The sequence below is a fragment of the Orbilia oligospora genome (assembly GCF_000225545.1).
Source record: "Orbilia oligospora ATCC 24927 unplaced genomic scaffold scaffold00215, whole genome shotgun sequence".
NCBI classification, from domain to species: domain Eukaryota; kingdom Fungi; phylum Ascomycota; class Orbiliomycetes; order Orbiliales; family Orbiliaceae; genus Orbilia; species Orbilia oligospora.
In genome coordinates this window covers 3,034,680-3,060,863 of record NW_011645772.1, presented here as the reverse complement: position 1 = coordinate 3,060,863, position 26,184 = coordinate 3,034,680, and the positions used below count along the sequence as shown (strand labels likewise).

At 46.3% G+C, this 26,184-nt stretch overlaps 6 protein-coding genes across 6 annotated transcripts; 3 read left to right on the top strand and 3 right to left on the bottom strand.

Annotated features, from left to right (window-relative positions):
• Positions 1-760: 760 nt before the first annotated feature.
• On the top strand, positions 761-1,665 carry AOL_s00215g885 (uncharacterized protein; the record flags this gene model as incomplete). The annotated part of the gene is made up of 3 exons (XM_011130087.1): positions 761-1,123; positions 1,204-1,421; positions 1,479-1,665. 3 exons carry the CDS (start codon positions 761-763, stop codon positions 1,663-1,665), a joined length of 768 nt encoding a protein of 255 aa, XP_011128389.1.
• Positions 1,666-3,342: 1,677 nt separating this feature from the next.
• AOL_s00215g884 (uncharacterized protein) lies at positions 3,343-9,727 on the top strand (the record flags this gene model as incomplete). Its single annotated transcript, XM_011130086.1, has 4 exons — positions 3,343-5,250; positions 5,305-7,801; positions 7,853-9,323; positions 9,391-9,727. The coding sequence occupies 4 exons, from the start codon at positions 3,343-3,345 to the stop codon at positions 9,725-9,727; spliced, it is 6,213 nt and encodes a 2,070-aa protein (XP_011128388.1).
• Positions 9,728-11,491: 1,764 nt separating this feature from the next.
• Positions 11,492-15,724, bottom strand: AOL_s00215g883 (uncharacterized protein; the record flags this gene model as incomplete). Its single annotated transcript, XM_011130085.1, has 4 exons — positions 11,492-11,683; positions 11,790-15,203; positions 15,263-15,352; positions 15,446-15,724. 4 exons carry the CDS (start codon positions 15,722-15,724, stop codon positions 11,492-11,494), a joined length of 3,975 nt encoding a protein of 1,324 aa, XP_011128387.1.
• An 812-nt stretch (positions 15,725-16,536) lies between these two features.
• Positions 16,537-17,669, bottom strand: AOL_s00215g882 (uncharacterized protein; the record flags this gene model as incomplete). The annotated part of the gene is made up of 2 exons (XM_011130084.1): positions 16,537-17,518; positions 17,605-17,669. 2 exons carry the CDS (start codon positions 17,667-17,669, stop codon positions 16,537-16,539), a joined length of 1,047 nt encoding a protein of 348 aa, XP_011128386.1.
• Positions 17,670-18,839: 1,170 nt separating this feature from the next.
• On the top strand, positions 18,840-20,221 carry AOL_s00215g881 (uncharacterized protein; the record flags this gene model as incomplete). Its single annotated transcript, XM_011130083.1, has 2 exons — positions 18,840-19,016; positions 19,127-20,221. The coding sequence occupies 2 exons, from the start codon at positions 18,840-18,842 to the stop codon at positions 20,219-20,221; spliced, it is 1,272 nt and encodes a 423-aa protein (XP_011128385.1).
• A 3,546-nt stretch (positions 20,222-23,767) lies between these two features.
• On the bottom strand, positions 23,768-26,015 carry AOL_s00215g880 (uncharacterized protein; the record flags this gene model as incomplete). Its single annotated transcript, XM_011130082.1, has 2 exons — positions 23,768-24,751; positions 24,807-26,015. 2 exons carry the CDS (start codon positions 26,013-26,015, stop codon positions 23,768-23,770), a joined length of 2,193 nt encoding a protein of 730 aa, XP_011128384.1.
• Between the last annotated feature and the right edge of the window lie 169 nt (positions 26,016-26,184).

The following is a 26,184-nucleotide window of genomic DNA, read 5'->3' as shown; positions in this document are numbered from 1 at the left end:
GAATTCATATTCTGTGGTACCTTTTATTGCACCTGCATGGGTTTAGTGGACAATATATAGGGTGGTGGAATCTTAAAATCTCTGGGAATGGTATTAATATATTTTAGCATCAAAGTATCATATGGACTCCTATCGGCACCGATTCTAGGAGTCATTTAAACGGAGCCGCCAAAATTTATCTATTCACAACTGCTTTTAATTTCCTTTCTTCCATAAATAATCAATTTCTAGTATTCGAACTGTCTACTAGAGAAAAGAGCGAATTACATTCCGCAATCAAAATTTTAACGGAAATCCGGATTGCATTATTGAGGGGGAATATTTCCAGGTGTGTACAGAAACTTAAAATTATAGATACCTAACTATCAAGCATGTGGGGAATTGAGTTATCCCAGTTTATATAAAAGGAAGCAGACTGATATCGCTTAGTCCATACTAAAAATTCGAAGTCGGCGAGGCCGGCTAGCCATCCCGAATTCTATTTACATGTCTGAATTGATGATATATTACATTCTTGAAATGGCAGTATATGGTCGACATAATATATGGTCTCGGAGTGGTCTCGGCGTCAGTAGTCGCGAATTTAGATGCTATTGCATTGCAATATTGGCTGCTCTGTGACAGCTACGATATGATAAGAAAGATAAGGTGTCGACTTCGAAGCTCCCGCTCTCCAACCTTCCTCGACATTCCTTTCCTCGATCCCACCCTCCTCTAGCTGCCTCCACTTGTGTTGCCCCTACTTTCAATACATACCCTAATGTCTGCAATCATGAATGCTACCAAAAGCAATTTAAACGCCAATCATGGCGGTTTGCTCGTTGTTCCTAGTGATAAACGCGTCCGACGCCCCTCTCCAGCTTATAGTGAGACAGAAAGCATCTTCTCCAAAGTTTCAGAAGACCATTCTGATATAACTTGCAACGAGCGCCAAATTAAATTCGTCCGCTTTTATCCTAAGATTCCGGGTCTAATCCCAAGGTTCTTTGATTGTTGCTATGAAACCGTCGAGGTCTTCTTGACCGCCCCTTTTTTCAATTCTAAAGTTGCAGATGCTGCAGACTCTGTTGTAGGCAACTTCTTCCAAGAGACGAACAAAATGCGGGGAAATATCTGGACAACGGTAAGATTTCCCTGCCTAAAAGTTTGAGTACTATATATAGCCATGTAGTCGTAGTCTAACGTATATGTGGATGTTTGTAGGTCGAAGACCTAGCCGGCAACATCTTGATGTATCGTATCCAGCACCCCAGTACACCGTATGTCAATCATTATGAAAACGAAATTGAAGTGATTGGCGACCAATTTGGAGGCGCTATCAGCGTTTACCTCCAATTGACACTGCCCTGGTATTTCCATCCGATGAATATTACCAAAAGTTTCGTCGTCTTCGCAGTCCTCCTGATGACGGTTGACTTCTGGTCCGCCGTCTAGGGGGGCGAACCAAAGTTGAATTGGGGATTTTGGCTGTTCAATAGCTACTGGGGCTTTGCTTGCGGGTTGGTTACCCATCTACTCCTTGGTTTCCGACATGGGAAACATGACGAACAATGGAATGACAGATATGTTTGGTTTGGATGCCTTTGTACCTGTAAAGCCGACTTGGCTGTACAGTTCGACGAAGACGACGAAAAGAGCGAAGACGATGGCGACGGCGACCAATAAGCAGTATAGTGCAACGGGCGGAGCCCGTAGAACTCTGTATATTTATTTCAAGCTGTTTGAATTTAAACCTTCACAGTACGACCACTCATGATCGATTCTGCGCGGGCGTCCGGCACTGTCTAATTTTGACCAATTGTTTCGAATGCGATATTAATATTTTAAGTTTCCACTCATCCCAGTTCAGAATCCTCACTGTCTAGATCGAGCTTAAGTGGTAGCCAAATATTATTTATTGCTGCTGAGTCATGGTTGCCATAGTATATATATTATTCGTAGTTCCTATTCTGGTCAACGAACAGATGACGCATAGACCAGACCTGACTTTAGAAAGATTGACAGGTATATAGCGCTATGAAAGGTCGAATACACGGCCATACTCAAAAAGAGAAGCCTTTTTTTAATTGTCTATACCGCAAGTATATATCTCAATCATATCCGCCTAGGTTAGTTCTCATATACTTGAGTATATAATCTTTTATGTGTTGTTGTTATTGTTGTTGTGTCGTAATTCTGGTCGAATACTGGCTATTTATACTCTTTGTACCCCACAAAAATTGGGCATTGCAAGGTAATATTGGCCAATATTGGCTGAAGACTTTATCTATTCAGCTGTCGTGGGTAGGTAGTAGGTAGTGGGTAAATAAGTGCCCGGGCCAGTATACAGTAGGATAAGTGGTGATATCGTATGTTTCGTAAGTATTGCTGAATGTCTACGACTAAACATCGTCATAGTTTGAAATTTTAAGGAGCTGAAACGATGATTTGAAATTGAAGAACGTGGCTTCCATCCTGGGAGAGTTGATTGAGATGCGTGGGATGATGAATGCATACGCGTCGTTGACACTGCCCGTGAGCGTCTCACTGTTCGTTCTCAGAGCTGCAGAGCGAGGGGTCAACGTTGGCGTTCCTTACTCCTAAAGGACCCCTAAAGGACCCCTAAAGGACCCCTAAAGGACCCCTAAAGGAGAAGGCATAATTTATATCCGCCCTTTACATCCTAACGCTTTGAAGTTGACCTGAAGATCAGTTGCTTTGGTATATGCTCGTTTGTGTTCGGGGCAAGCTGAGGTTGAATGTGAGGTTGAATTGTTGAATGTGTTGATGGACAACCCGGCACGGCACGGCACCAACGAAGGAACCCCTGAGAGAAGCTCCCCGCGACACCGGAAATTAACCAGTCCGAACGCTCCCCGGGCCCTTCGAACACTAACGACATCATCCCCCATACCAGACCACAAGTGCAGCCATCCGGCCCGTTTCAAGCTGAGGGCTTCGGCATACTTTCTGATTTTTTATATTTCTTAGTTCTTGGAACGGCATCCTGTTCCCCTTCCCAGCTTGCTTGCGTAACAGAACACGAACGGGGAATTGGGTTTGGTTTCTATCTACCTGCTTAGCACTTTGGCCCTGGGCAATAGCTGGGCTTCACTTCAGCGCACAAGACACCTGGCTTATTATCTCCCTTCCTTCGCTGCCTCCCACGACGACCACGACTACAACAAAGATAACGGCTTCCCTACCTATCACGAACCGGATATTTAAGCTATTTGTATTGATGCTGCGGCTTTTGACAGTTTAGGTGCCGGCCCCGTTACATCTTTTCATACAACTTGCGCCGGCCTGCGTTTTGTCCTTTCGTTAAACCACCTGGAACCGGCGGGACAGCCATTCCTTCTCATGTCGAATCCAGATGGCAAGCCAGCTCTCCCAGAGGGCGAGAGCATCAACCTCCCCATTGGCAAAGCTTCGTCGGAGGAAGAAGGCCCGTTGGAGCCTATAGATGACTATGAGGAGGTATCCATCGACCGTGATGTTGTGGATGAGCTGCCACGCAGCGAACATATTCAACAGGAGCAGGTGATAGCTAAGGAGGTTACTCCAATATCGGACGCCGGAGAAACCCCTGCAACGTCCGTATCTGAAATTAATACGATACCGGAAACCTCAAGTACTCCAAATGTCGTCAGTGTAGAAGAATCCGAGTTGACAGTTGTGGAGCCAGAGCCGCTGTTGGAGACCAATGATGTGGAAGTCCCTCGAATCGATGTAGAAGAAGCTATTGCTGCTCAGGGCGGACTGGCAGAGTCAGCGCCAAAACCTGCAGAGATTAAGGACTCAGATATTGAAGAAAAGCCGACGGAAGTACTACAGGACGAAGATGCTCAAGGCGAGCCGACAAATCCTCCGGAAATTCCGTCAAGTCCCCCACCGCAGATTGTCACGTCGTCGGAGCCATCGTCGTCTCAGCCATCCTCTCCAGCGGCTAGACCTGGTTCTTCAGCTTCCTCGCTCCCGGCAAGACCCCCGAATCCGACACCCGTACAAGCCCAACCCATTCGTTATAACCTTCCGAACACAGTCTTCATTGTTCAGTCCCTTGAGACGATCTCTGCTAGCCGCGACGCTAGGCGCCGCGCCGACCTAGCAGAAGCCGCACGGCGTGCGCTCGAGGCCCTCAAAGACCTAGCGCCATACGCCCCAGATCCGGAAGTTGTCTTCGAACCCTTAAGGCTAGCATGCATGACCCATACTACAACTCTCGTTGTCGCCGCCTTAGATAGTATTGACAAACTCATATCTTATGGCTACTTTACGACCAATCACTCCTCCATAAGCTCAACCCCGCTTATAGAACGTGCAATTGACACGATAGCTAGTTGTTTCATTGGCGATGTTACGGACGATAAAGTACAGATGCAAATCATCAAAGCTCTGCTCTCCGCCGTTCTAAATGACAAGTTCATCGTCCATGGTGCCGGTTTGTTGAAGTCTATTAGACAGATTTACAACATCTTCCTATTAAGCCGTAATGCGGCGAATCAGACGGTGGCACAAGGCGCCCTGACTCAGATGGTGAATGTTGTTTTCGAACGAATGAAGACGAGAATTGCTTCTAGGGAGGCAAGGGCCGAATTAGGAGGGCTGCAACACCAAGATGTTGGAGGTAGTACCACCACTGTTGGTGCTGCGATGAGTACAGTCGATGGTGGGGAGGGGGACGAGGAAAGCAGCACCGGAGACACACAATCCCAAGTGAACGGATCCTCTACACAGTTAGCGACGCCAGGAGAAAAGATTACACTTCAGAGTTTCGAGCACCGAAAGAGTTTCGATGACGAAAAGATCATGGATAATGCCCCGACAACAGTCACGATAGGCCGCCCGCAAAGTAGCAGTGGCGTCGGAAATCAAATAGACGCACAGCCAGAAGTATCCGAGCAGGATCTTGAGGATGAAATTTTTACGAAGGATATTTTTCTTGTTTTCCGAGCCATGTGCAAGCTTTCAATCAAAGTTCTACCCCCAGAACAAATCGCCGATCTCAAATGCCATGGGATGAGGAGTAAACTGTTGTCTCTGCACCTAATCTTAACGATTCTTAAGCAGCATTGTGTCGTGTTCACAAATCCACTTGTCACAATCCGTGGGAGCGGAACTGAGCAACCGACGCAATTTGTCCAAGCTATTAAACAGTATCTTTGTCTCTCTCTGAGCAGAAATGCGGCTAGCTCAGTACCATGGGTATTCGAAATGTGCGGTGAGATATTTTGGTTAGTCGTGAGGGATATGCGAAGTGCGCTGAAGGTATGGTTCTGAAACCGCAAATTGCAGAGCTCGTTGATGCTAACAGCCCCCTAGAAAGAACTCGAGGTGTTCATGAAGGAAATTTATCTCGCCATTATTGAAAACAAGAACTCCAGTTTAAATCAAAAACATTCCATCTTAGGACTATTCGAGCGCATTTCTTCCGACCCAAAGGCGCTGGTGGAGATCTACCTAAACTATGATTGTGACCGCGCTGCCCTCGACAACCTATTCCAGCGTATCATGGAGCACATAGCGAAGGTGGCCGCCTTGCCGGTTTACATGAATAATGTGCAGCAACAAGCATACATTGATAACCACCCAAGACGCGGAACGGATGGGCACTATCATTTGACTCACATCCCACCCTCGTTTGCCGCAGCTTCTATCGGGGCAGCGCCACCCCCAGGGCACCAAACCGATGGTCTATACCCACAAGAGTACATCTTGAAACGCCATAGCATAGAGTGCCTAGTGGAAGCGCTTCGATCGCTCGTATCATGGGCTCAAAAAGGAATCGAAGCCACTAGTGCGCAGGAGACTTCCCGTGAGTCTTTGGACAATCGCGATTCCTTCGAACACACGCCGTCACGAGGTCTTAGTGGTCCGGGGACTCCACAGCTCGAAGTCGATCGCAGAGTTTCCTCTAACTCCGACCTGAACAACCTCACGGTCTTTGATGATCCAAGTCAATTTGAGAAGTCGAAACTTCGAAAGAATGCCCTAAGCGAATGCGTCCGCAAGTTCAACACCAAACCAAAACATGGCGTCAAGGCGCTGATAGAGCTGGGCTTCATCAAGAGTAAAGAGCCTCGCGATGTTGCTGAATTCTTGTTGAGTTACAACAGCATCCTTGATAAAGGCAAAATCGGTGAGTATCTCGGTGAAGGTGATGAAGAGAACATCAATATCATGCACTCTTTCGTTGATCTACTTGACTTCAATCGAATGCGCTATGTCGATGCCCTGCGTCGCTTTCTGCAGACCTTCAGATTACCAGGTGAAAGTCAAAAGATTGATAGATTGATGTTAAAATTTGCGGAACGCTATATTTCTGGGAATCCGAACGCATTTGCCAACGCCGATACAGCATACGTATTAGCGTATTCAGTAATTATGTTGAACGTGGACCAACACTCATCGAAAATCAAGAGGAGAATGAAAAAGGAGGATTTCGTCAAAAACAATCGTGGTATCAATGATGGCGCAGACTTACCCGAGGAGTATCTGCATGGTATTTTTGAAGAAATTTCGCAGAATGAAATTATCCTCGAAGATGAAAAGGATGCTATTCGGGAAAGCAAAGAGGCAACCCAGAAAAACGCTGGGCTAGCTGCTGGAATCGGGCAAGCCTTGGCCACCGTCGGAAGGGACTTGCAAAGGGAAGCATACATGCAAGCGTCTGAAGAGATGGCGAACAAAACGGAGCAGCTGTTCAAGACGCTATTACGGTCTCAAAGAACAAGTTCGAAGAAAACCAACACCACGATACGCTTTGTCAATGCATCAAGCTTCAAGCATATTGGGCCGATGTTTGAGACTGTTTGGATGTCGTTCTTGAGCGGTCTGAGCGGTCCCACACAGGATTCCCAAGACGTAGAAAGTATCAGACTCTGCATGGAAGGCTTTAAACTTGCGATCAAGATCAGTTGCCTGTTCGATTTGGAGCTACCGAGGATATCTTTCGTTGGAGCATTAACACGATTTACGCAGTTGAGCAACTTGAGCGAGATGAAGCCGAAGAACGTGGAAGCATTAAAGGTTCTCCTTGATGTCGCGCAGACAGAAGGGAATCTCCTCAAGTCTTCCTGGAAGGACGTTTTGTTAGCTGTCAGCCAGCTTGAGCGGTTCCAGCTGATCTCACAAGGTGTTGACGAAGGCTCGTTGCCAGATATGAATAAGTCTCTAAGGGCGACGACCACGGGCGACGACCGGCGCACTTCGTTCCATTCCACCCGCTCTTCCAAGTCAATACGACACAAAATGTCCAACTACTCCGCTGATGTGGCCGAGGAATCGCGAAGTCGAGAGGTTGTCATTGCCGTAGACAAGATCTTCGCCAACAGCTCTAAGCTTAATGGTGATGCTATCGTTCATTTTGTGCGTGCTCTGTGTGAGGTCTCGTGGCAGGAAGTACAGTCCTCTGGATCAAGTGAAAGTCCCCGAATGTTCAGTTTGCAGAAGCTTGTAGAAATCAGTTTCTACAACATGAACCGTATCAGATTCGAATGGTCTAATATCTGGGCCATTCTCGGAGAACACTTCAACAACGTCGGATGTTTGCCCAACACTAGCATAGTCTTCTTCGCCTTGGATTCACTACGACAGTTGAGTATGCGTTTCTTGGAGATCCAGGAGCTCCCACATTTCAGATTCCAAAAAGATTTTTTAAAACCTTTCGAGCATGTTATGGCAAATAGCTCACATGCGAAGGTGAAAGATATGGTGTTACAATGCTTGAATCAGATGCTACAGGCAAGGGGCAATATGATCAAATCTGGTTGGAGAACAATGTTTGGGACTTATAGCTTCGCAGCAAAGGAGCAGTATGGTACGTATATCGAGTCGCGCGAGGGTTGACTAAAGCGCTAACATTAAATAGACAATATTGTTGAATTTGCCTTTAAATCGGTACAGTCGATTTATAAGGAGAGGTTTGGTGTAATTGTTGCACAGGGTGCATTTTCCGATTTGGTTGTTTGCCTTACTGAGTTTGCAAAGAATCTCAGATTCCAGCGGATTTCGCTACAGGCGATTGAAATTCTGAAGACGATCGTTCCCAGAATGCTTGATACACCAGAGTGTCCTCTGTCTCCGAAATCAGCTGACTTTCAACATACAAACGGTCTTGAGAACGGGAACGGTATCGAAAGCGTCATGGGAGGCGGCAAAGTTAAGACAGCAAAGGAGGATCCGATGGTCAAATTCTGGTTCCCGGTTCTCTTCGCTTTCCATGATGTTCTTATGACCGGCGAAGATCTCGAAGTCCGAAGCCGAGCTTTGAATCATCTATTCGACACCCTTGTCTCGTATGGGGCCGCATACCCCGAAGCATTCTGGGATCTTGTTTGTCGCCAATTGCTCTTCCCGATCTTCATGGTTTTGAAGAGCAAGAGCGAGATGTCGCGGTTCAATAATCACGAAGACATGACAGTGTGGTTGTCGACTACCATGATTCAAGCTCTAAGAAATCTGATACAGTTGTTCACGCATTTTTTTTACAACCTATCACGAATGTTAGACGGATTCTTGGAGCTTTTGATTACGTGTATCTGTCAGGAGAATGACACAATTGCACGAATAGGTAGTTCTTGTTTGCAGCAATTGATCTTACAAAATGTGAAAAAACTCCAAAAGGAGCACTGGGGCAAGGTTGTAGGTGCCTTCGTGGTGCTGTTTGAAAGGACAACGGCACATCAGTTATTCAGCGCCGTTAACAACGTCTCTACGGCGGTGCCGGGTGGCGCCCAAGGCATATTGAGCGCAGGTTCGATGGAAGAGGAGGCTGACTTCAACGACACAACCGTGGACACCGGGGGGCTAAAAATCGACGGCTTGGAAACTTTGGAGCAGAAAGAAGCAGCTGCAACCCTCGGTAGTGAAACGGAGCCCGAGCCTGAAAACACCAATTCTAATCCGGAGACGCCACAAGAGCAACAGTTAGAGGATTATCGTCCCTCTCAACAAGCTCCGCAAATAGCTGTCTCCGTTAGCGCCGCTAGAAAACGCTACTTCGCCCGAATAATTACCAAATGCGTCCTACAAGGTTTAATGATCGAAACAGTCTCAGAACTTTTCTCAAACGACGATGTCTATAACCTCATTCCATCCCCGGAGCTTCTACGGCTGATGTCACTGCTCAAGAAAAGCTTCGCATTTGCACGAAGGTTCAACAATGATAAGGAGTTGAGGATGAAACTATTCCGAGACGGATTTATGAAGCAGCCCCCGAATCTTTTGAAACAAGAAAGCACGAGCGCTGCAACGTATATTTCGATCCTGTTCAGGATGTTTGCAGATGATAAGTCTGAAAGACGGGAGAGTAGACGGGATGTTGAAGAAGCTTTGGTACCGTATGTCCTCTAAACCCCATCCAAGACCCACCTCGTTTTAATCAATATTAACAATATATGTGTATAGACTGTGCATCGACATAATCCACGGCTATGTAGTCCTAGACCGAGAAACACAGCACAGAAACATCCTTGCCTGGCAACCAGTTGTAGTAGATGTGATGGACGGTTATCTCGCATTCCCCGATGCAGACTTTGAAAGGAACATCACGGCGTTCTACCCAGTTGTCGTTGAATTGTTACGACAAGACCTTAGCGAAGATATGAGGCGTTCATTAATGGGAATTTTGAGAAGAGTTGGGGAAATGAAGTTGGGAGCGAAAACTGTAGAATCTGTGGTCAATGGTGGAGGTGGGACGGCTGTGAAAGGGAGGAGAAGAGCAGGAAGTGTAATGAGTCGGTAGACGGGGCGCTTTACCTATCAGTCGGAAGCTGAGCTGGATTGAGGTTTTGGTTTATTTCACTGCCTTTTCTGTTTTTGAACAAAAGAACTAGATTTTGGACTAATGATTGTGTCTTTCCTTCCCCCTTTTTCTGCTTCTCTTTTCTCCTTTTCAAGGTTTTGTTTCATTGATGGTAAAGTTTATCACTAGCCTTTTTGTCATTAGTATTCTGGAGGGATTAGGGAAGGGACGAAACACTGACTTTTCTTCCGAATTCCTCCTGCGTCAGCCTGTTGGATCCTTTTCTCTCGACTTTTTGCCTTTTATGTGTACATAATAAATAGTAATTTGTAAGAGCATTTGGATACGGGTTTGGCGACGTTACCTCTCTAATTATGCGTTTTTATAGAATACGCTCGCCTATCTCCATCAATTAATCGACCCAAAATTTTTTTTTCATAATCGCCAAAGGAACCAGAAGGGTCCGGGTACCCCTAGAGAAAGCTCGATCGATCGTTTCGGAGAGCGTTTAGTGTTGAGACCTCGAAATGGACGGCTAGAGTTGGACCTCAATATCCTCTAAAAGTTCGAACAGGTCAACTAATTACATAGTCTTATATTAATAGCTATAGAAGGATGAAAAGGACGGAAACCCGACGGCCAAGGATAGCAAATCAGGACTCCATAACTAGTAATTGCATAGTCGTTTTGTCGACATCGAGGAAAGAATACTATACCAATTATACATTAATAATTTTCTTAAAGAGCTCAGCACAGTCCATGTCCATTTTCCCAATCGTATGTACACAAGCTTAGATTCGAGCCCTCGAAGACATGACAGCATGTAACATAAGATTTACAAAACCAACCCCGCATCCACCAATTCCGCTTCAGATCAACTGATTTTGGTATCAATAGAATCGCATGAATCCAGCGCACTTTTTTAAAGATATTTTATCGACTCCGCAGATGGCGTGAAAACTGATTTACCTTCCAAAAGTGTCACGTGAGTCACCATATATGACAACAACCGCCCGAAAAAAATTACACGCAACAACGCCTTCAAAATCACAAAATCGGCCCCGTATTGATCAACTCAGCTCGAAATTACTTAATTTTAGCATTGACGGAGTCGCCTAAAGCTAGCGCATCTTTTAAAGAATGTATTAAAGTCTCCGCAGACAGCGGAAAATATGTTTTGTCGGCCAAAAATGGTCACGTGCTCCGCTGGTTTGTTGGATATTGGTGGATGATCGTGTTGTTTCGGACCACGGGACTCTTAACCCATCAAGAAGCGAGGGTCGAGATGAGGACGATTTGAAATAATGCTAAAGGTAGTGAAAGGACTGGCTTCGTTGGTACCGGATAACGCGAAGTTAACAGAACGGACCCAGCCAAGAAAGAGAGTAAAGAAACAATCATCTATTAGCGCACTAATAATAATAATAATAATAGTAGTAGTAGTAGTAATAATAAAACCTCGTGGACCACTAGGCTAATTAGTTAAGAAAACCGCATCCGCTGTGCACTATCTCCAAGTTTTCAGGCGTTTGGTATCTCAACAGAAACTCTCCTCATTACTAAAATTTGGTGTATGTAACACCCCCCTCTTTCAACCCCAAATCTATACACACATCCTCTTTATACATGATTATTCTTCGGCGCCCTGGGCCGCCCCACCTATCTATCACACCCTTTTATAATTACTTGACCATCACTTTACCTCCCAAATTCTTCCCTATAAAGAAGAGAGCCGAAAGAAGAAGAAAGCCACCAACGTCCTTTTCACCGATTCAGTCTCTTCAATCCTCCTTTTTCCGACGCTGCCGCCTTAGCTCCCGACGTTGTCGCTACAGGCACATTAACCCCGGGTCTAACACCTGCGGGCTTATGGAGAGCCGGTGGCGGGATAATCACCTTTTCTTCTGCTCGATTGGCTTCTCTTTCTAATTGATCCTTTCTTCTTACCGCGATATCCTAAAACAAAAATTCAAAGATTTTGACATATTAGCCCCGGCACATTAAATATGATACAGAATTAAGAAAAAAAGGAATATTGAGCAAAGGGAAGGAGAGAGTATACCTTCGGTCTGTAGTCACTGAATGCCCACTTCAAACTCTTCTCGATCAACCAACAAACCACATAATCCAACAGCATGCTTGTCGTCAAAATAGTCTTAAACTCATCCGAAAACTTGACGAGCTTAAGTTTTTCATTCAGCTCCGGTATGAACTCCGTACTACACATGAACGCAATTGCGCCCACGGAAACTAAACCCCAATACATTGCTCGGTTTTCCCTGATACTCTCACGGAACGGACGACCCTGGTAATTGATGGCGAATGTGGAGATCTGTTGGATGAGAGAGATAAGGTAGATGGCACTGTTAAGAAGAGAAGGTTGGAATTCCTTTTCGAGGTCCTTGGGGCGTTCATGTGGCTCAATTGCCTTGACATAATTTGAGATGTAGATCAGACTGACAATATGAACGGCGAATTGACCGAGGACGCTACCGATAATGTATGGGTTGAAGATGTTGGGTTGTGGCCTTTCCCGCGACAGTTTTTCAACGGGTTTAGCACGAGAGATAGAAAGGAAGCAGACTGACATCATCATGCCGCTGATAGTGACTTGCCCATCGCCAAATTTAATACCATCGAGGTAAAGGACCGACAAGCTGTAGGCAGAAATGAGACAGTTTAAGGCGAGAATCTTGTACATTTGGATGGTGGCAACTAATGTACAACGACCTTGGCGAATGATATTGGCGATGGCGATGACGTTTCCGAGTTTAGAGGTGAAGGGAGCGGCAACAGAGGCGTCTCCAAGTTTGATACTTGGAGGTTCATCGTCGTTCATTTCTTGGTCCATCATCATGCTAGTCATTTGATCCGCGAAACCAGCGGCCTTGTTGGCGGAAGTATGGGCATTATTTTGGGACTGCAATGCTGCCGCGGCGCCGGGTGTGGTTACTGTTTCGAGTTCGCCTTCTAGTGCTTTGGGGATGGGAATCTGAGATACATCCACACCACGAATTCTAGCCTGATGCTCAACTGCCTTGTCGAAGTTGGGATTCTTAGGGCCGGGTGGGTACAAATGGGCAATGATAGGGGGTGGGGGTGGAGCTGGCGCATTGAATCGCTTTGTGAGCGCAACTTGCTTTTCATAAATCTCCTTCATCTTGGTAACCTTGAAATGTTCGCTGATACGTTGAAGATCCTGCTCGGTACCATTAAGAAGAGCGACACCAACATGAGCTTGCTTGAGAGCGCCAACATCATTAGTACCATCACCGCACATAAGAGTAGTATATCCGGCGGCCTTGAGTCCAGTCAAAATAACCTCTTTCTGTAAGGGAGACACACGAGCGTAAACCCAAGTGTGGCGCAACAAGACAGAGATGGCGGTGGCGTTTTCTGTAAGTTTGTTGAGAGCGTACCCGGTGACACAGATATCCTTTTCAGCGATGATCTTGGGATCGATTGGGTCTCCTGGCTGAACAGGGATCATAGTGGTCTCATCCACGGATCTCCAGATCAGCTCATGTGGGCTGTTCTCGTCCTCAGGGGCATCCAAAATCCAACAATCCCGATCCACAATTTCAACTTCATTTGCGACGTGAACAGCAGTTAATGGATTATCACCGGTAATCATAATGACTCTGTGGCTGCTCTCATTCAACATTCTAACGGTCTTTTTGGCATCATCCTTGAGTGGGGTGTGCAAAACTAGGAAACCAGCAAAGTGGAGGTCACATTCAACATCCTCTCTTGTTAAAGCGTTAATTCGTGCAGCGCCAAGCTCCTGATCAGTTGAGAGATACTTGTATCCCAAAGCCAAAACACGCGATCCACGCCGAGTATAGTACTTAAAGGTAGCCTCATAGTCAGCAGGGACGGAAACCAACATCTTTCGAATAGTCTCGGGGGCGCCCTTGACAGCGACGAAAGATCCACGGATACGTTGGCCAGAAGAATTGTGAATAACGGTGGCGACGGAACTCTGCCTCTTGAGCGTAGAAGAGAACTGGAATCGTCGACGGATGGTAACAATGCTAGAGGTTTGGGAATACGCTTTTCCGGGTGCAGCAGAAAGTTTGTTGGATGTCAGGGTATCATTCTTTCCGAGCGACCAGCCAAGAGCTTCCAATGTAGCTTTTTCCATAGGGTCGCCAACAATTTCTCCTTCGTCGAGACGGACGAGTGCATGAGCCGTAGCGAGAACCAATGTAGTTTCAGCTCCAACCTCCGCGACTCTCTGCAGGCTAGGAGTTACCTTCCCGCTAGGACCATGTTCTTGACCATTCAATCCAGCAACACCTTCAACCACGAGATCTTCACCAGTAAGGGTACCGGTCTTGTCAAAACAACAAACATCAACGCGGCCGGCGAAGGGAATTCTGAAAGGCTCGGTGCAATAGATCGCATACTTGCTCAAAGCAGCTAGGGAGGTATTGACAGCCAAGGAAAGCTCCATGGGCAACTCGGGTGGGACGACACTTGTGATGATGAGGACGCAGTCTAGTAATAACTTTGAACGCTTCCTGTCCTGCAAAACACCTTCAGTCCAGACATACCAACTAGCAGCGATAGCGAACATGAGAAGGAACAGAATAAACAAGAGCGCCTCGACATTGTTCGCAGAAACTGGCTCCGTTGAGTAGATCATGGTTCGGACGAGCTGGCCCTGACTGGTCTCAAAACCTGTCTTGGTAACGACGGCTAAAGCACCATTATCAGGCGCGAGGGGGACCTTGACGTTCGTCTCCGGGTTTTCTTCGCCACCAGCCGCATGGGTAACTTGCAAGACCTTGGTGCCACCATACAGAATGGCATTTTTGTCGAGACCTTCAGGCTCAATAAGCGCATCTCCAGGTCGCAAAGCGATGGAGTCCTTTAGGAGTGGTGTAGACTCGCCAGACAACATGGCCTCGTTAACAATGGCAGTCCCTTCAATAAGAATCATGTCACAAGCTACACCGGAATCTTCTTTTGTACGCCCGACACTGACAAGATCACCTGGAAGTAACTCATCACTCTGAACTTCCACCCAATGACCAAGACGGTGTACGAAGATTGGGTATGGCTTGATGGACATTCCACGGAACTCTGTGAGAGTTCGTTGACGTTGCCATACGACGGTGGACTCGAAGGCGACAAGCATGAAGAGAGTGAACAAGCTGTAGTACCAGTACTCATCGAGACACCAAAGACCAACACAAAAGATCTGGAAAACAAAGAAGGGCGCCACAGCGTGTTCTTTGAAGAGTTCTGTGAAGGTGGGTACCGGGATATCGAAGGTGTTTGGGCCATAGTGGTGCTTCAGGTGAACTTCCTCTGTAGCAGATGTAATTCCCAAAGTGTGTTGGAAGGACTCAATCCTCGGCTTGGGGTCCGAACTGAGTGGGTATGAGACCGGGGAGAAGGAGGCAGTTTCGGTGTAGAAGAGGAAGCGACGTTTCTGGAAGAGGAAGAACAGTTCTTCTTTCGGGCCGGACTATATTTGAAGGAACAGTTAAAAACAGAAGGGAGAAGCAGGTTCGAAGGAAGACGTACTCTATCGTGAATGATCTCGCATATTTCAGATTTTCCAGAGTTTTCGACAGGAATAACCTTGATCAGCTTAGCTGAGAAGATATCAGATGCCTATTTCCCAACCAGTTAGCATAAAGATGTGTGAAGAGAGTGTCCTAAAATAAGAAGAGGGGGAGGAAGAAGAAGAAGAAGAAGAAAAAATACCTTCCGAGTAGTGAAGAGAGTTTTGATATTGACGTTCCATTGACAACTGAGCCAGAGCAGAGCCTGGAGACAGATGATACCACCAAGGTATAGGAAAGTAAATTCAGAGCCATGGATGTATTTATCGTAGTTTTCTTCAGGAAAGTAAATTGCGCCAAACAGTGGGTATAACGAGAAGAAAGGCCAGACGTAGAATTTGAGGTATGTTGGAAGGGGATTATGCAATGTCGCGCGAGCGATCTGGGGATGGTCAACGAGGGGTGCCCTAAAAACAAGCATTGTTTCTATATTAGCAAAGTAAAAAGCATGGCCGAGTGGGATTCCGGCTATTATAAGCTAGCTACCTAGCTAGCTAGCAAATCGGTTGGTCATGGAAGTTGGGGAGGATCGCGTACATGGTAAGAGGGAAGAGGAGGATGAGAAACCCAGCAGGGACGAGGAATGTCGCCTGCGGTTAAGTTGAAGTCGAAGGGTCTACCAGACTGGGGTGGCGGTTGAGGGTCGAAGGATGAATGGATTTGGATGGTGATATTCAAGGTATTGGGAGAAAGCAGAGTTGAGTTTTGGTTGAAGAACCGACAAAGCCGAGAGTTGGATACGGATTAGATTAGATTAGACTCAAAAGACACTGTTGGATCCGCCGGTGCTGGTAGGTGGATTTTAAGTAATTCATCTACGCGCCAGTTGGCTGCAGTTCTAGTTGAAAATATATGATCTCGCCATGGAAGCACAGGGAAAGAAAGGGAAGAAAAAAAGGAGGTTGAGAATCGAATGAAACAAAGGCAGGCGAAAAGGAAGTTGATGTCGTCGTCGCCGCCAGTTAAGTTTCTATCCGTCGTTGATTCTCCTGCAAACTGGCTTCTTTGAGAACGTTTAACCCTGCCCGGGAAGAATCATCCCGGGGAGGGGAACACCCCACGCTCTCGGGGTCGTTCCCGGGAGGTACTCTCGGGGAGCCTTCATTAACACGCAAATCATTTACACAACTGGTACCACTTATAGGTATACTAGTGGGTATCGATACTAGTACTTCTAGATAGTATATATGATTTACACCATGCCCCTCAATTAATAATAATTACTACTAGTTACTAGTTGTTCTTCTTGTTCATGTTCTTCTTGTTCTCCTCCGTACCAGGAGCCGGAGGAGGAGGAGTCCGTGACCGGCCCCGACATCCCCTAATCCCGGACAGAGACCTTCCAATCTGGCTCAATCCCCTCCCTACGGCTCCCCACCTCCCCGGTTTTGGGTCCTCAGGTTTGGGTGCAGGGGCAACAGCTCTCAGAGCCTTTGCCGCCCTTCTGGCGCCTTCTTCCCAGCACATGGACCACCTGATCAGTGCCCCGACGATATCCCGATAGGTAGTTCCCTTCGGGAACCATTCATCTAATTGTCCCTGATCTCTGTAATCATGCACCGCCAGTTCACTATCGTAATCACTGACTATCAATTCCATCGTTTCCACGAGACCATCAAATCTTGCCTGATAGTTTTGCCTTGCTCCCAGTATGTATTCCACCAGGTATTGCCCATCCGGGTGACCATCATCGATTCCCATGGCAAGATTGAATATATTTTTATCCTCGTCGTTATCATCACTATCGTCGCCGTCGCCGTCCTTGTTTGGATATATATATCGCAGCCTGGGGAGATTAGCAATCTCAGCTAGAAACGCGTCGACAGCATCCTTCTCAGCTTCAGCTATAGCTTGTAGGTTCCGGATCGTAGCATTTATCAGTTCCAATTCTGCTTCGTCGACAAAGGTACCGTATCCCTCCGCTTCATCTTCCACAGATTCTTTTATCAATTGGCTCACTTGTATCTTTATACCCAACAATTGGTCAATCAGCGGCTGTATGTGAAAGCCGGTATCTCTATTGGAGACAGTTATATATGAAATGTCTGATGGACACCGTCCTTCTTCTTGGAGGTAGTCGATTTCCTCAATTGCCTTTGCCAAATCTCGAAGGGTTTCTCTCTCTTCGCCGACGTAATCTTCGAACTCCTGACGGCGGATTGTTGCAGGTTGTTCTCCACAGCCGGGTGCCCGGTTTGGCCATGGAGCTGCTACTCTAGATCGAGAATTCCCGATATATACGCATTAACACTGGATGTATCATCATGATTAGCTGCATAGATTAATTGCAAAGGCACCTACTTGGGTATCAATTGGATCCAGATCCAAAATATGACCACGGCCAGGGAGATGTTTAAGGGCCACATTCTGTATATACATATATATACATACTATATATAATAGATAACTCCCAATCAGATTGTAGGTATCGCGGGAATTCGAAAGATAGAATGCAGGAAAGAGTGAACGGCCTTATCAATTAATTATCATCGATTGTATTGTATTATATTGTGCGTGGCAGCCACCTCAATACCACTCAGAAATAGCCTCAGTAGAAACGTTAAACCTTGTGGTCTCCACACACATTATCGCTTACGCTTTCTTCGACTTTTAATATACTACAGTATACAGTATACAGTATACGTCTCGAGGCTAACAGCGTACTGGTATATACTGGTCTGGAATTTAATATATGATATCTGCAGTGTAAATCGAAATGAGTTGGTGTTGCAGAAAACCGGGCCGAAAAACTGTTGGCCGCCAGAATCGGCATGCCGAATTTCCCGCCGTGAATTTTGCCGGACGCTAAAATTGCTTTCGAAATTTCCCCCAACAAACAATTGTCAGGAAGGAACAGCGACGTCGCCGATAATTATCATTCACTTCCACTGCTTCCTCTCGAATCGCCAACCTCTCCCTCTCCCTCTCCCTCTCACCTTGTCATCCTCATCACCGTCTCCCTCACACTTCAACCACCATCAATTCACCCGCCAACTTCACTCACTCACTCACTTACTCTATCTCTACCCTCATATACAATACCGTAGCTATGGTCGCTGCGGTATTTTCCTCCCGAACAGCGCTGCTGGCGTCCAGAGCCGTCGGAAGGGTCAACAGCACAACATGTCTCCGAAGGTATCTACTATACCCTATTCTCTCTCTTTATCTCTTTATCTCTACTCTCTCCATTCAATTGGTCTCTATCGCGTCAATACCGATTATTCCGGTTATTTATAACCTCAGGACTCGTCCGATATAAATTGCTATTTAAATCTTGGAGAGGGGGTTAGAGGACAGACGAGACAGACACTACCTCCCAAATACGTAATTACCCACGCTAACTTCTTTTCTTTACCTTACTAGCATCCCAAGAGCCGCCTTCCCTACCTTCACTAGATACTATGCCGATAAGTCTTGTACTTCTCTCTGTCTGTGTCTCTTTTCAAGTAGCTATATCGCTGATATCTTACTTTTTTCAAAAAAATGAAGCACTACCCCGCCATACCGTCGTCAACATGCCCGCCCTCTCTCCCACCATGACGGCTGGCAACATTGGCGGCTGGCAGAAGCAGGCAGGCGATAAAATCGTTCCCGGTGATGTCCTCGTCGAGATTGAGACCGATAAGGCTCAGATGGATTTTGAGTACCAAGAAGAAGGAGTCCTTGCAAAAATTCTTCTACAAACTGGTGAGAAGGATGTTGGCGTTGGAAGTGTAGGTTCTCTTCGATACCTCTTTCATCCTTTCCCCCCCGCTTTTTTTCTCTCTTCTTTTTTTTGTTAAACAAAAAGATTACCTTAAGAGGCTAACTTAAGAGAAAATAGCCTATCGCGGTTATGGTCGATGACGCAGGTGACGTCGAAGCCTTCAAAGACTTCACAATAGACGACGCAGGCGGCAAAGCCTCCTCCACACCAGAATCCAAGTCCTCCTCTCCAGAGCCCTCTAAGTCCGCATCCGAATCTCAACCAGCTCCAGCCCCATCAGCCGAAGAATCCACCTCCACTGGTTCTCGCCTCCAAACCTCCCTCGAACGCCTCGAAGGTCTTGAATATGCTGCCTCCCCCGCCGCAAAAGTCCTCGCCCTAGAGAAGGGCATCCCCCTCAAAAATGTTAAGGGTACCGGCCCCAACGGAAGAATTGTCAAAGCCGATGTCGAAAAATACTCCGGTTCGGCCGGCGGCTCCTCCTCGGCAGCAATTGGCGGAGCAACAGGTCTATCTGATGTCGACATCCCCCTATCTGGCATGCGCAAATCAATTGCCACACGCCTCCAATCTTCCATGCAAACCTCTCCTCACTTCTATATCGGCTCCGACATCTCTGTCTCCAAACTTCTTAAACTCCGTACCGCTCTCAACGCATCAGCCCAAGCAGGAGAATACAAGCTTTCTGTCAACGATCTAATCGTCAAGGCCGTTGCTGTAGCGCTTAAGAGACACCCCAACGTAAACGCCTCCTGGGTCGATTCCGAGAGTGTTATCCGTCAATACGCTTCTGTCGATATCTCAGTCGCCGTAGCCACCCCTGTAGGTCTTATCACCCCAATCGTAAAAGCCGCCCACGCGAAGGGTCTTCAAACCATTTCCAACGAAATCAAAGAACTTGCAACTCGCGCCAAGGACGGAAAGCTCAAGCCGGAGGAATACCAAGGTGGTACTTTTACCATCTCAAATATGGGAATGAACGACGCTGTATCGCGGTTTACAGCGATTATCAACCCTCCTCACGCAGGCATCTTGTCCGTTTCTGCTCCCTCAAAAGTGGCGGTTCCCGGAAGAGATGGGGGTATTGAATGGGATGATAAGATTACTTTTACGGGAAGCTTTGATCATAGAATTGTTGATGGAGTTGTCGGAGCTGAGTTTATGAAGACTTTGAAGAGGGTGGTGGAGAACCCGATGGAATTGTTGTTGTAAATAATCTTCTTTTCTTTTCTTGCGAAATATTTTTTTGAGACTGGATTAGAAGACGCCCAAAAGAAAAAGGACCAGAAGTTTTTTTTTCCTTCACATCCTTTTTCTCCTTTTCTTTTATGATGAACGACGATGAAATCTGTAGGTTGTAACTATTCGGTATTTATTAGCTAGAGAATTCTCTTTGCTCCCCCAAAGGTCCTACCTCTTTTTATTCCCTACTGTTCCTTATATTGACAGTCAGAAACAGTGGCCTGATTATCATGGTGGATAATATTAATATTTCAGGCCCTGAGCTGAGAAAGTCCTTGTTCACTTCGCTCTCAACAAAATTCGCCCCGATATGTTCTTCTCCTGTACAATCTTCTAAAGCCCCCGAGCACATACATACAGACATATATGAAAAATGAAAATTTAAAGACCTAGCAGTACGGGTAAAATGCCAATGATGTGGTTAGTAATTACAAATTGCTTTGCCTCCGAGTTTTAAATACTCTTGAAGGTTTGTTCCGCTTGACTTTCATATGCAATTCCGAGCCATTCGTCCGAGGTTGAAAATTCGCGAAACTATTCAGATGCCCAGACCGGTCTAGTTAGGCTAGACTCAGGCTGGTTGCTGATAATATAATTTTGAAGCACCTCTTCGTTTAAGTTAAAGATTATATTATATTTTATCTTAGCTAAATCTTTCCCCGGAACTTAATTCTTGATTATAAATGTATTAGTTTTGTCGTGGTAGTAGTATGGTGGTTATAATTAGGTAGGTACAAGGCATTAAAGCCCTACACGACTATAGCCATCCCATCCTCAACTTATTTTTCAATCGATCCAGAAAAGGGAGACATTCGAGTATCTCCTGAACACTTGAGCTATACTATAGTGTTATGTAGTAGCTAGTATCGAATATTTGTAATCCAAGTTCGCGAATTCGGCTTCAGCGCAGGTTCACAGTGCGTGCAGCGTAATGAGACGTATGCACAATTGCAATGTTCTTCCTGCAGGAAACTCGATTAAAGACCATCATACCAGCAAACAGTATGCTCAACCTCATAACGGACTTTTTCGGCCCGATGATTGGCTTATATTTCTAAATAAGCTTTTCTTCCAAGTTGATTGGTTATTCAAAAGTCCTCAAATCTGTCTGGATGCTCGAAGCTGATATATGTGACGACAAACCTTGCAGCAACAATCCCCTTTAGATGCCCCCTGACCCGACTTTTGTTGTACAGCATTGAAATCCAGCTTTCTGGCTATGGTAACAGCAAGCCTCATAATGAGGCTATAGAGACAGCTCTGGTGATCAGAATGTATTTTTTCCTTTTCTTTTTCGTTGTTGGAAATTGTATCTCCGTAGAAAAACCTTATATTTCAAACTGATGCTGATAATTTTCATTACACAAGTTCACTAAATATCTGAGAGCTCTTTTATATTAGGAGATGACACCTAGTTAAGTTGCTGTCAGAATCAAAGTGCGACGTTAGCTATATATATTGTAGGGAAACCCTGGGCATTCATGATCCTATTGGTAGTGAGGTTTCAACAAAGCGACCTAAGGCTGAAGTGCTCAGGGCTAATCTCTGAATCTGAGATGCACGGGCTGACACCGGCCTTAGCAAAAGCCGAATTCAATCATTCTGTGAGAATAAACTATGTATACAATATGTTCAATCCTCAATAGAAGAATGTTCACGGATTCTAGATATAATCTGTTACATTTCGGAATCTTAATGAAGAGATCGTATTCAATCGGCGCTAGCGCTCTCGTACAGTATTCCGAAAATTGGTTGCCAGTCCATATTTTATAACATGTAACTACGCGGACGTTATTCAAGCGCACCTTTTCCACAATAAACGCCGCAATGCAACTTACAAATATCTACAATTCTATTGTAAGGGGGAGTTAATTCTACGGGGGATATCTTGTTCAACTTAGCTGTAATTAAGAAAACTTTACACAAATTTGGCAGTCATGCCAGTGCATCCGTAAAGAAAATTCAGTCTATATAGGTCGGAGGAGATCATTTTGAAACCCGAGTGGTCCTAGGTATTATGAACTGCCAGATTTGCATCGGTTGTCCTGGTCTTGCACTTGCTACCGCAAGTTTAAACCCAATCGAAAAACATATTTCCACCTTGCTCGGTCAGTACTTAGACGCCAATCAACCTCAATGCATGCCGGCACGGCTACGAAGATAAAAGTCGCAAATGGAGGACTATTCAAAAGCAATAGGTTGGTCCAAAACTGGCCTGCTTTGTATCGGGGAAAAACCACCGTCATTTGGCTTCCTCCGGCGTGAGTTTATTGAGCCTTCAATTGATATCTTGACCGCCCGAGGGATCCCCGGGATTGCACGCTACACCGAAACCTTGTTAGAAAAGGGTCCTCGGAATCTGCGAGGGAAAGGATAACCATCATTATCACTCTCTCCTCTTTGCCTACGAATCCGCAGTATTTCGGATCTATATTAAAGGCGGCGAGCAATTCCTTTCGAGGATAATGCCTTTTAATGATGGGTAAACTCCGTACATAGTTCCGCAAATTTTTGCAAGCTGAGACCTGGTCTCACTTTGTAGAACCTGTTTGTTAGCTTTGACATCCCTTCGAACTTTTGAAGCATCTGTATGCACATCACATATATGAATGGTAATCATGGATATTACATCAATGTATTCTAAATGAATCTTCGTAGTGATGGTGAAATCTTTGTTACTTTTATCTTCAGATGCTATAGTAAATGATATGTTCCTTACTACCAAATGCCTACTCATTTCATCATTATTTCCCCATTTAATTTTTTACCCAGCCACCTCATCTATAATTAATTTATCCACTGCTCAGATAATTCCGTACCGTGCTTTGCTGCAATTACGTATACTTTGTGGATACAAGAATTGATAATCGGCCTTTGAAGCTCATGTCGGTTATATGCGTATATGCTAGGAATCTCTCAAAAAAAAACGCAATCCATTAATTTTATACTTTGTTTGTGCAACGGAGGTAAAAACATAGAGGTTTCATTCGTGATCTTTGTTGCAGTGGCCTGCATTTTCGCTGCCAAATTAAGATTAATAAAATAACCCATTAAAAGGCGTTGCTTCAGCGCCACATGTTTGTAGATGGCTGTGGCTGTATTTGAGTTGTTACACAGCACCAAGAGCTAAAACCGGTATTCTCGCTTGGCGTCTGCCAAGTTCTCCCAGTTTTGATTTCGTGTTTGGATGCAGCTCCCGTAACTACTTCTTGGGTATCTGCTCTGATACATGCAAGCAGCACGAAAGCATCCTCGGCTATTTTACACGCGCTATGGATTCGTTACTAGAAATCGAATTAGGGCATAGCGACAAGAGGGTAAGAACACCTTCAAGTGATAACACCGCGTACTAACATCGGGTTTGGATACAATAGGAGAAACATTCGAGGAGAAGGAATAATATGGAAATAGCCTCCAAGACAAGGATTTCTTTGGTCTAGGCTAAGGCTGGGGAAGAAATTTCTAAAAGTATGCAAATGTCAAAAAAGAGAAGGCTCTCTAGAAGAACTTCCTTAACTACTTGCGTCTTCTGGATTCCTTCTTTTTTCCTTGGGAAGGTTCGCCGGCATCTGGAACATTCCTTGATGATGACGGTCCGGCTTCTGACGATGGTTCATGCACATGTTCGGGCTCCCGACCAACCTCCAAAGGCTGAGCTTCCTCCGGTTGGGCGGTTCTCCTACTGCGTGATGAAATCAACGGGTCGATAGCTAGTTCGCTGATTGGAATGTATCCTAGCATGCTATCGGTGGCTTCTCCTTCTAATCCGAGGGCCCGCGTCCTCTTGTAGTATTCCTTTTTAATTTTGGCAAGGTGGGCCTGGAATTCAGCCTCGTCTGTAGGGCTGCCGATAGAAATGCTACTTCCGCCGGACAAACTAGATAACATGTGCTCTCTAGAGACCACAGTGCGCGAGCGGGCGGAATACTGCAGGTGCCAAGACCGAGACAACGATACATCTTTTCTTAGCGTCCAGTCCTCCTTTCGTTGTGCCTTCTTGACTTGCTTCAGATGCTCCTTCTTTTGCTGTGGCGTCTCATCCAGGTGAATTTCAGGAGTGGGTGGCCTGGTGGCAAGTCTAGTGCCTCGTAGGAAAGGAATCTCGTCCGGATCTGATGGAAAGCATCGGAAAAAGGGGTCGGTGGTGCTTAAAGGTCGAGTGTTGGGATTGTTCATGACATATGCAATGGGAACAACTGCTTCGTAATAGCCTTTGGACGCTGAAAAGCGAAAGGTCGGGTCTTGAGCAGAGGGGCTTGAGCGGCTAGGTGCCACGCCGTGTGGATCATGAAGCTCGCGGAGACGACGAATATGTTGAATCTTGGGTCTCCCCTCGGTGGGGTCAGGAGATCTATCACAATCCTGGCGCTGTTTCCCTTTGCAGGAAGTGGCAAATCCTTTCTTATGCTCAGAGCTGGCACGTTTAGTTGTCGTTTGTTGGATGGATCTTTGTAGGAACCCGATGCTGTCATCACTGGTGCTGTCAAATGGGGTATGTCTCTATCTTTTAGTAAGTCCAATGCTCCTTGTCATCTATCTCGGGGTATATGCTTACGAATTCCTGTTGGGAAAACGAAGCCCCTGTAGTGCGAGCAGCTTCCAAGTCTCGAATCAAGTCTACAGAAGCCTGGTTTGGGCTTCTCCGCATAGCCGCGAACGATCCTTGAGTCTCAGGTTCCGCGATTTCTGAGTCATCAAAATGAATGCTCATGGCCCCACGGCGTGGACGAGTGCCCTCCAACGAGCTGGCACGTTCAGAGTGGCGTGTTGAAGACGATGCGCTAACAACCTCTGATCGGATCGTATGCCTCGATCGTGGCTGTTGTGGCCCAGTGAGAATTTCTCTAGTTTGTAAAGAAGATGGGAGGGGTGGCGGCCCGAGACGCGAAATCCCTGGTGGGGGTGTCGACAGGGCAGGTGAATACATTGGAGCTGGATGGCTTAAGCGACGGTCAGGCTGACTGATTGGGCTAGAGCCTGGAGGGAGTGGAGGTGGACCTAGTCTATTTGGCCTTGAGGCCACAAGTGGTGGGCTAGGTGGTGGGGATGTGAGAGGCGAGATCATTGAAGGTGACAATGGCCCTGGGGAAGGGGACAATGATGCACGGCGCCTTCTCTCCAACGCTTCTAGCATACTCTTTTGTCTGCGTATCTCAGCTTCAGAAAGTCCACCCCAAAGAGCAAAATCTTCCACAGGCGACGGCGTAACTGGAGGGCCCGGTAGAGGCGACTGGGAGGAAGGTCCTTCTCGTGGAAGAGGATGACTTCTAAGATTTGTTGGTTCGGCTGGAGGAGGGGGGGGAGGGGGGCGAGCCGGAGGTGGTGGATAAGGAGATAGATACCCTGTACTCCCATCAGGAGAGGCGGAAGAGAATGTCTCCATATCCTCTATACGGTTTCGGCGGGGTTCAGTTGGCGTTCCATCACGCAACTGGTGGCTATTGTCCAAAGGTGCATGTCTGTCGATGCCTCGGGCAGGTGGTGGCGACCCTTCGCCGCTATGGGGAGCTTCACGTGTGATCCTTCCATTTGACGACATTTCCTGGTAGGTGCGACGAGAATGCTCTGGTCGTACCACTTGGGAAGGAACGGGCGATGTGAATGAAGGATCAGAGGTGACAGCTGTTGAGGGCTGGTCTTGTGTAACTGGAGAACCTGGACTTGTGGTCTCTCGCTGGTGACGCTTTGGCTCCGGCGAATCTTCAGGTCGGATTGGTTCTCCGGACGGTGATTCCCTCTGATGTCTTCTCTTAGGAACTGGCATTATTCAGAGAAACCGAACTAGCATAGTTCGAGAGGACCAGTTGATAGCAAATCAAACTTCAACTAACTCGGATTTTTTACTGATGGACTAGCCCCGATAAAGTGAAGAAGAGGGAAGGTCGAGTGGAATCTATATTGAGATGACGTCGTTGATTTATGGAGGTTAGGAA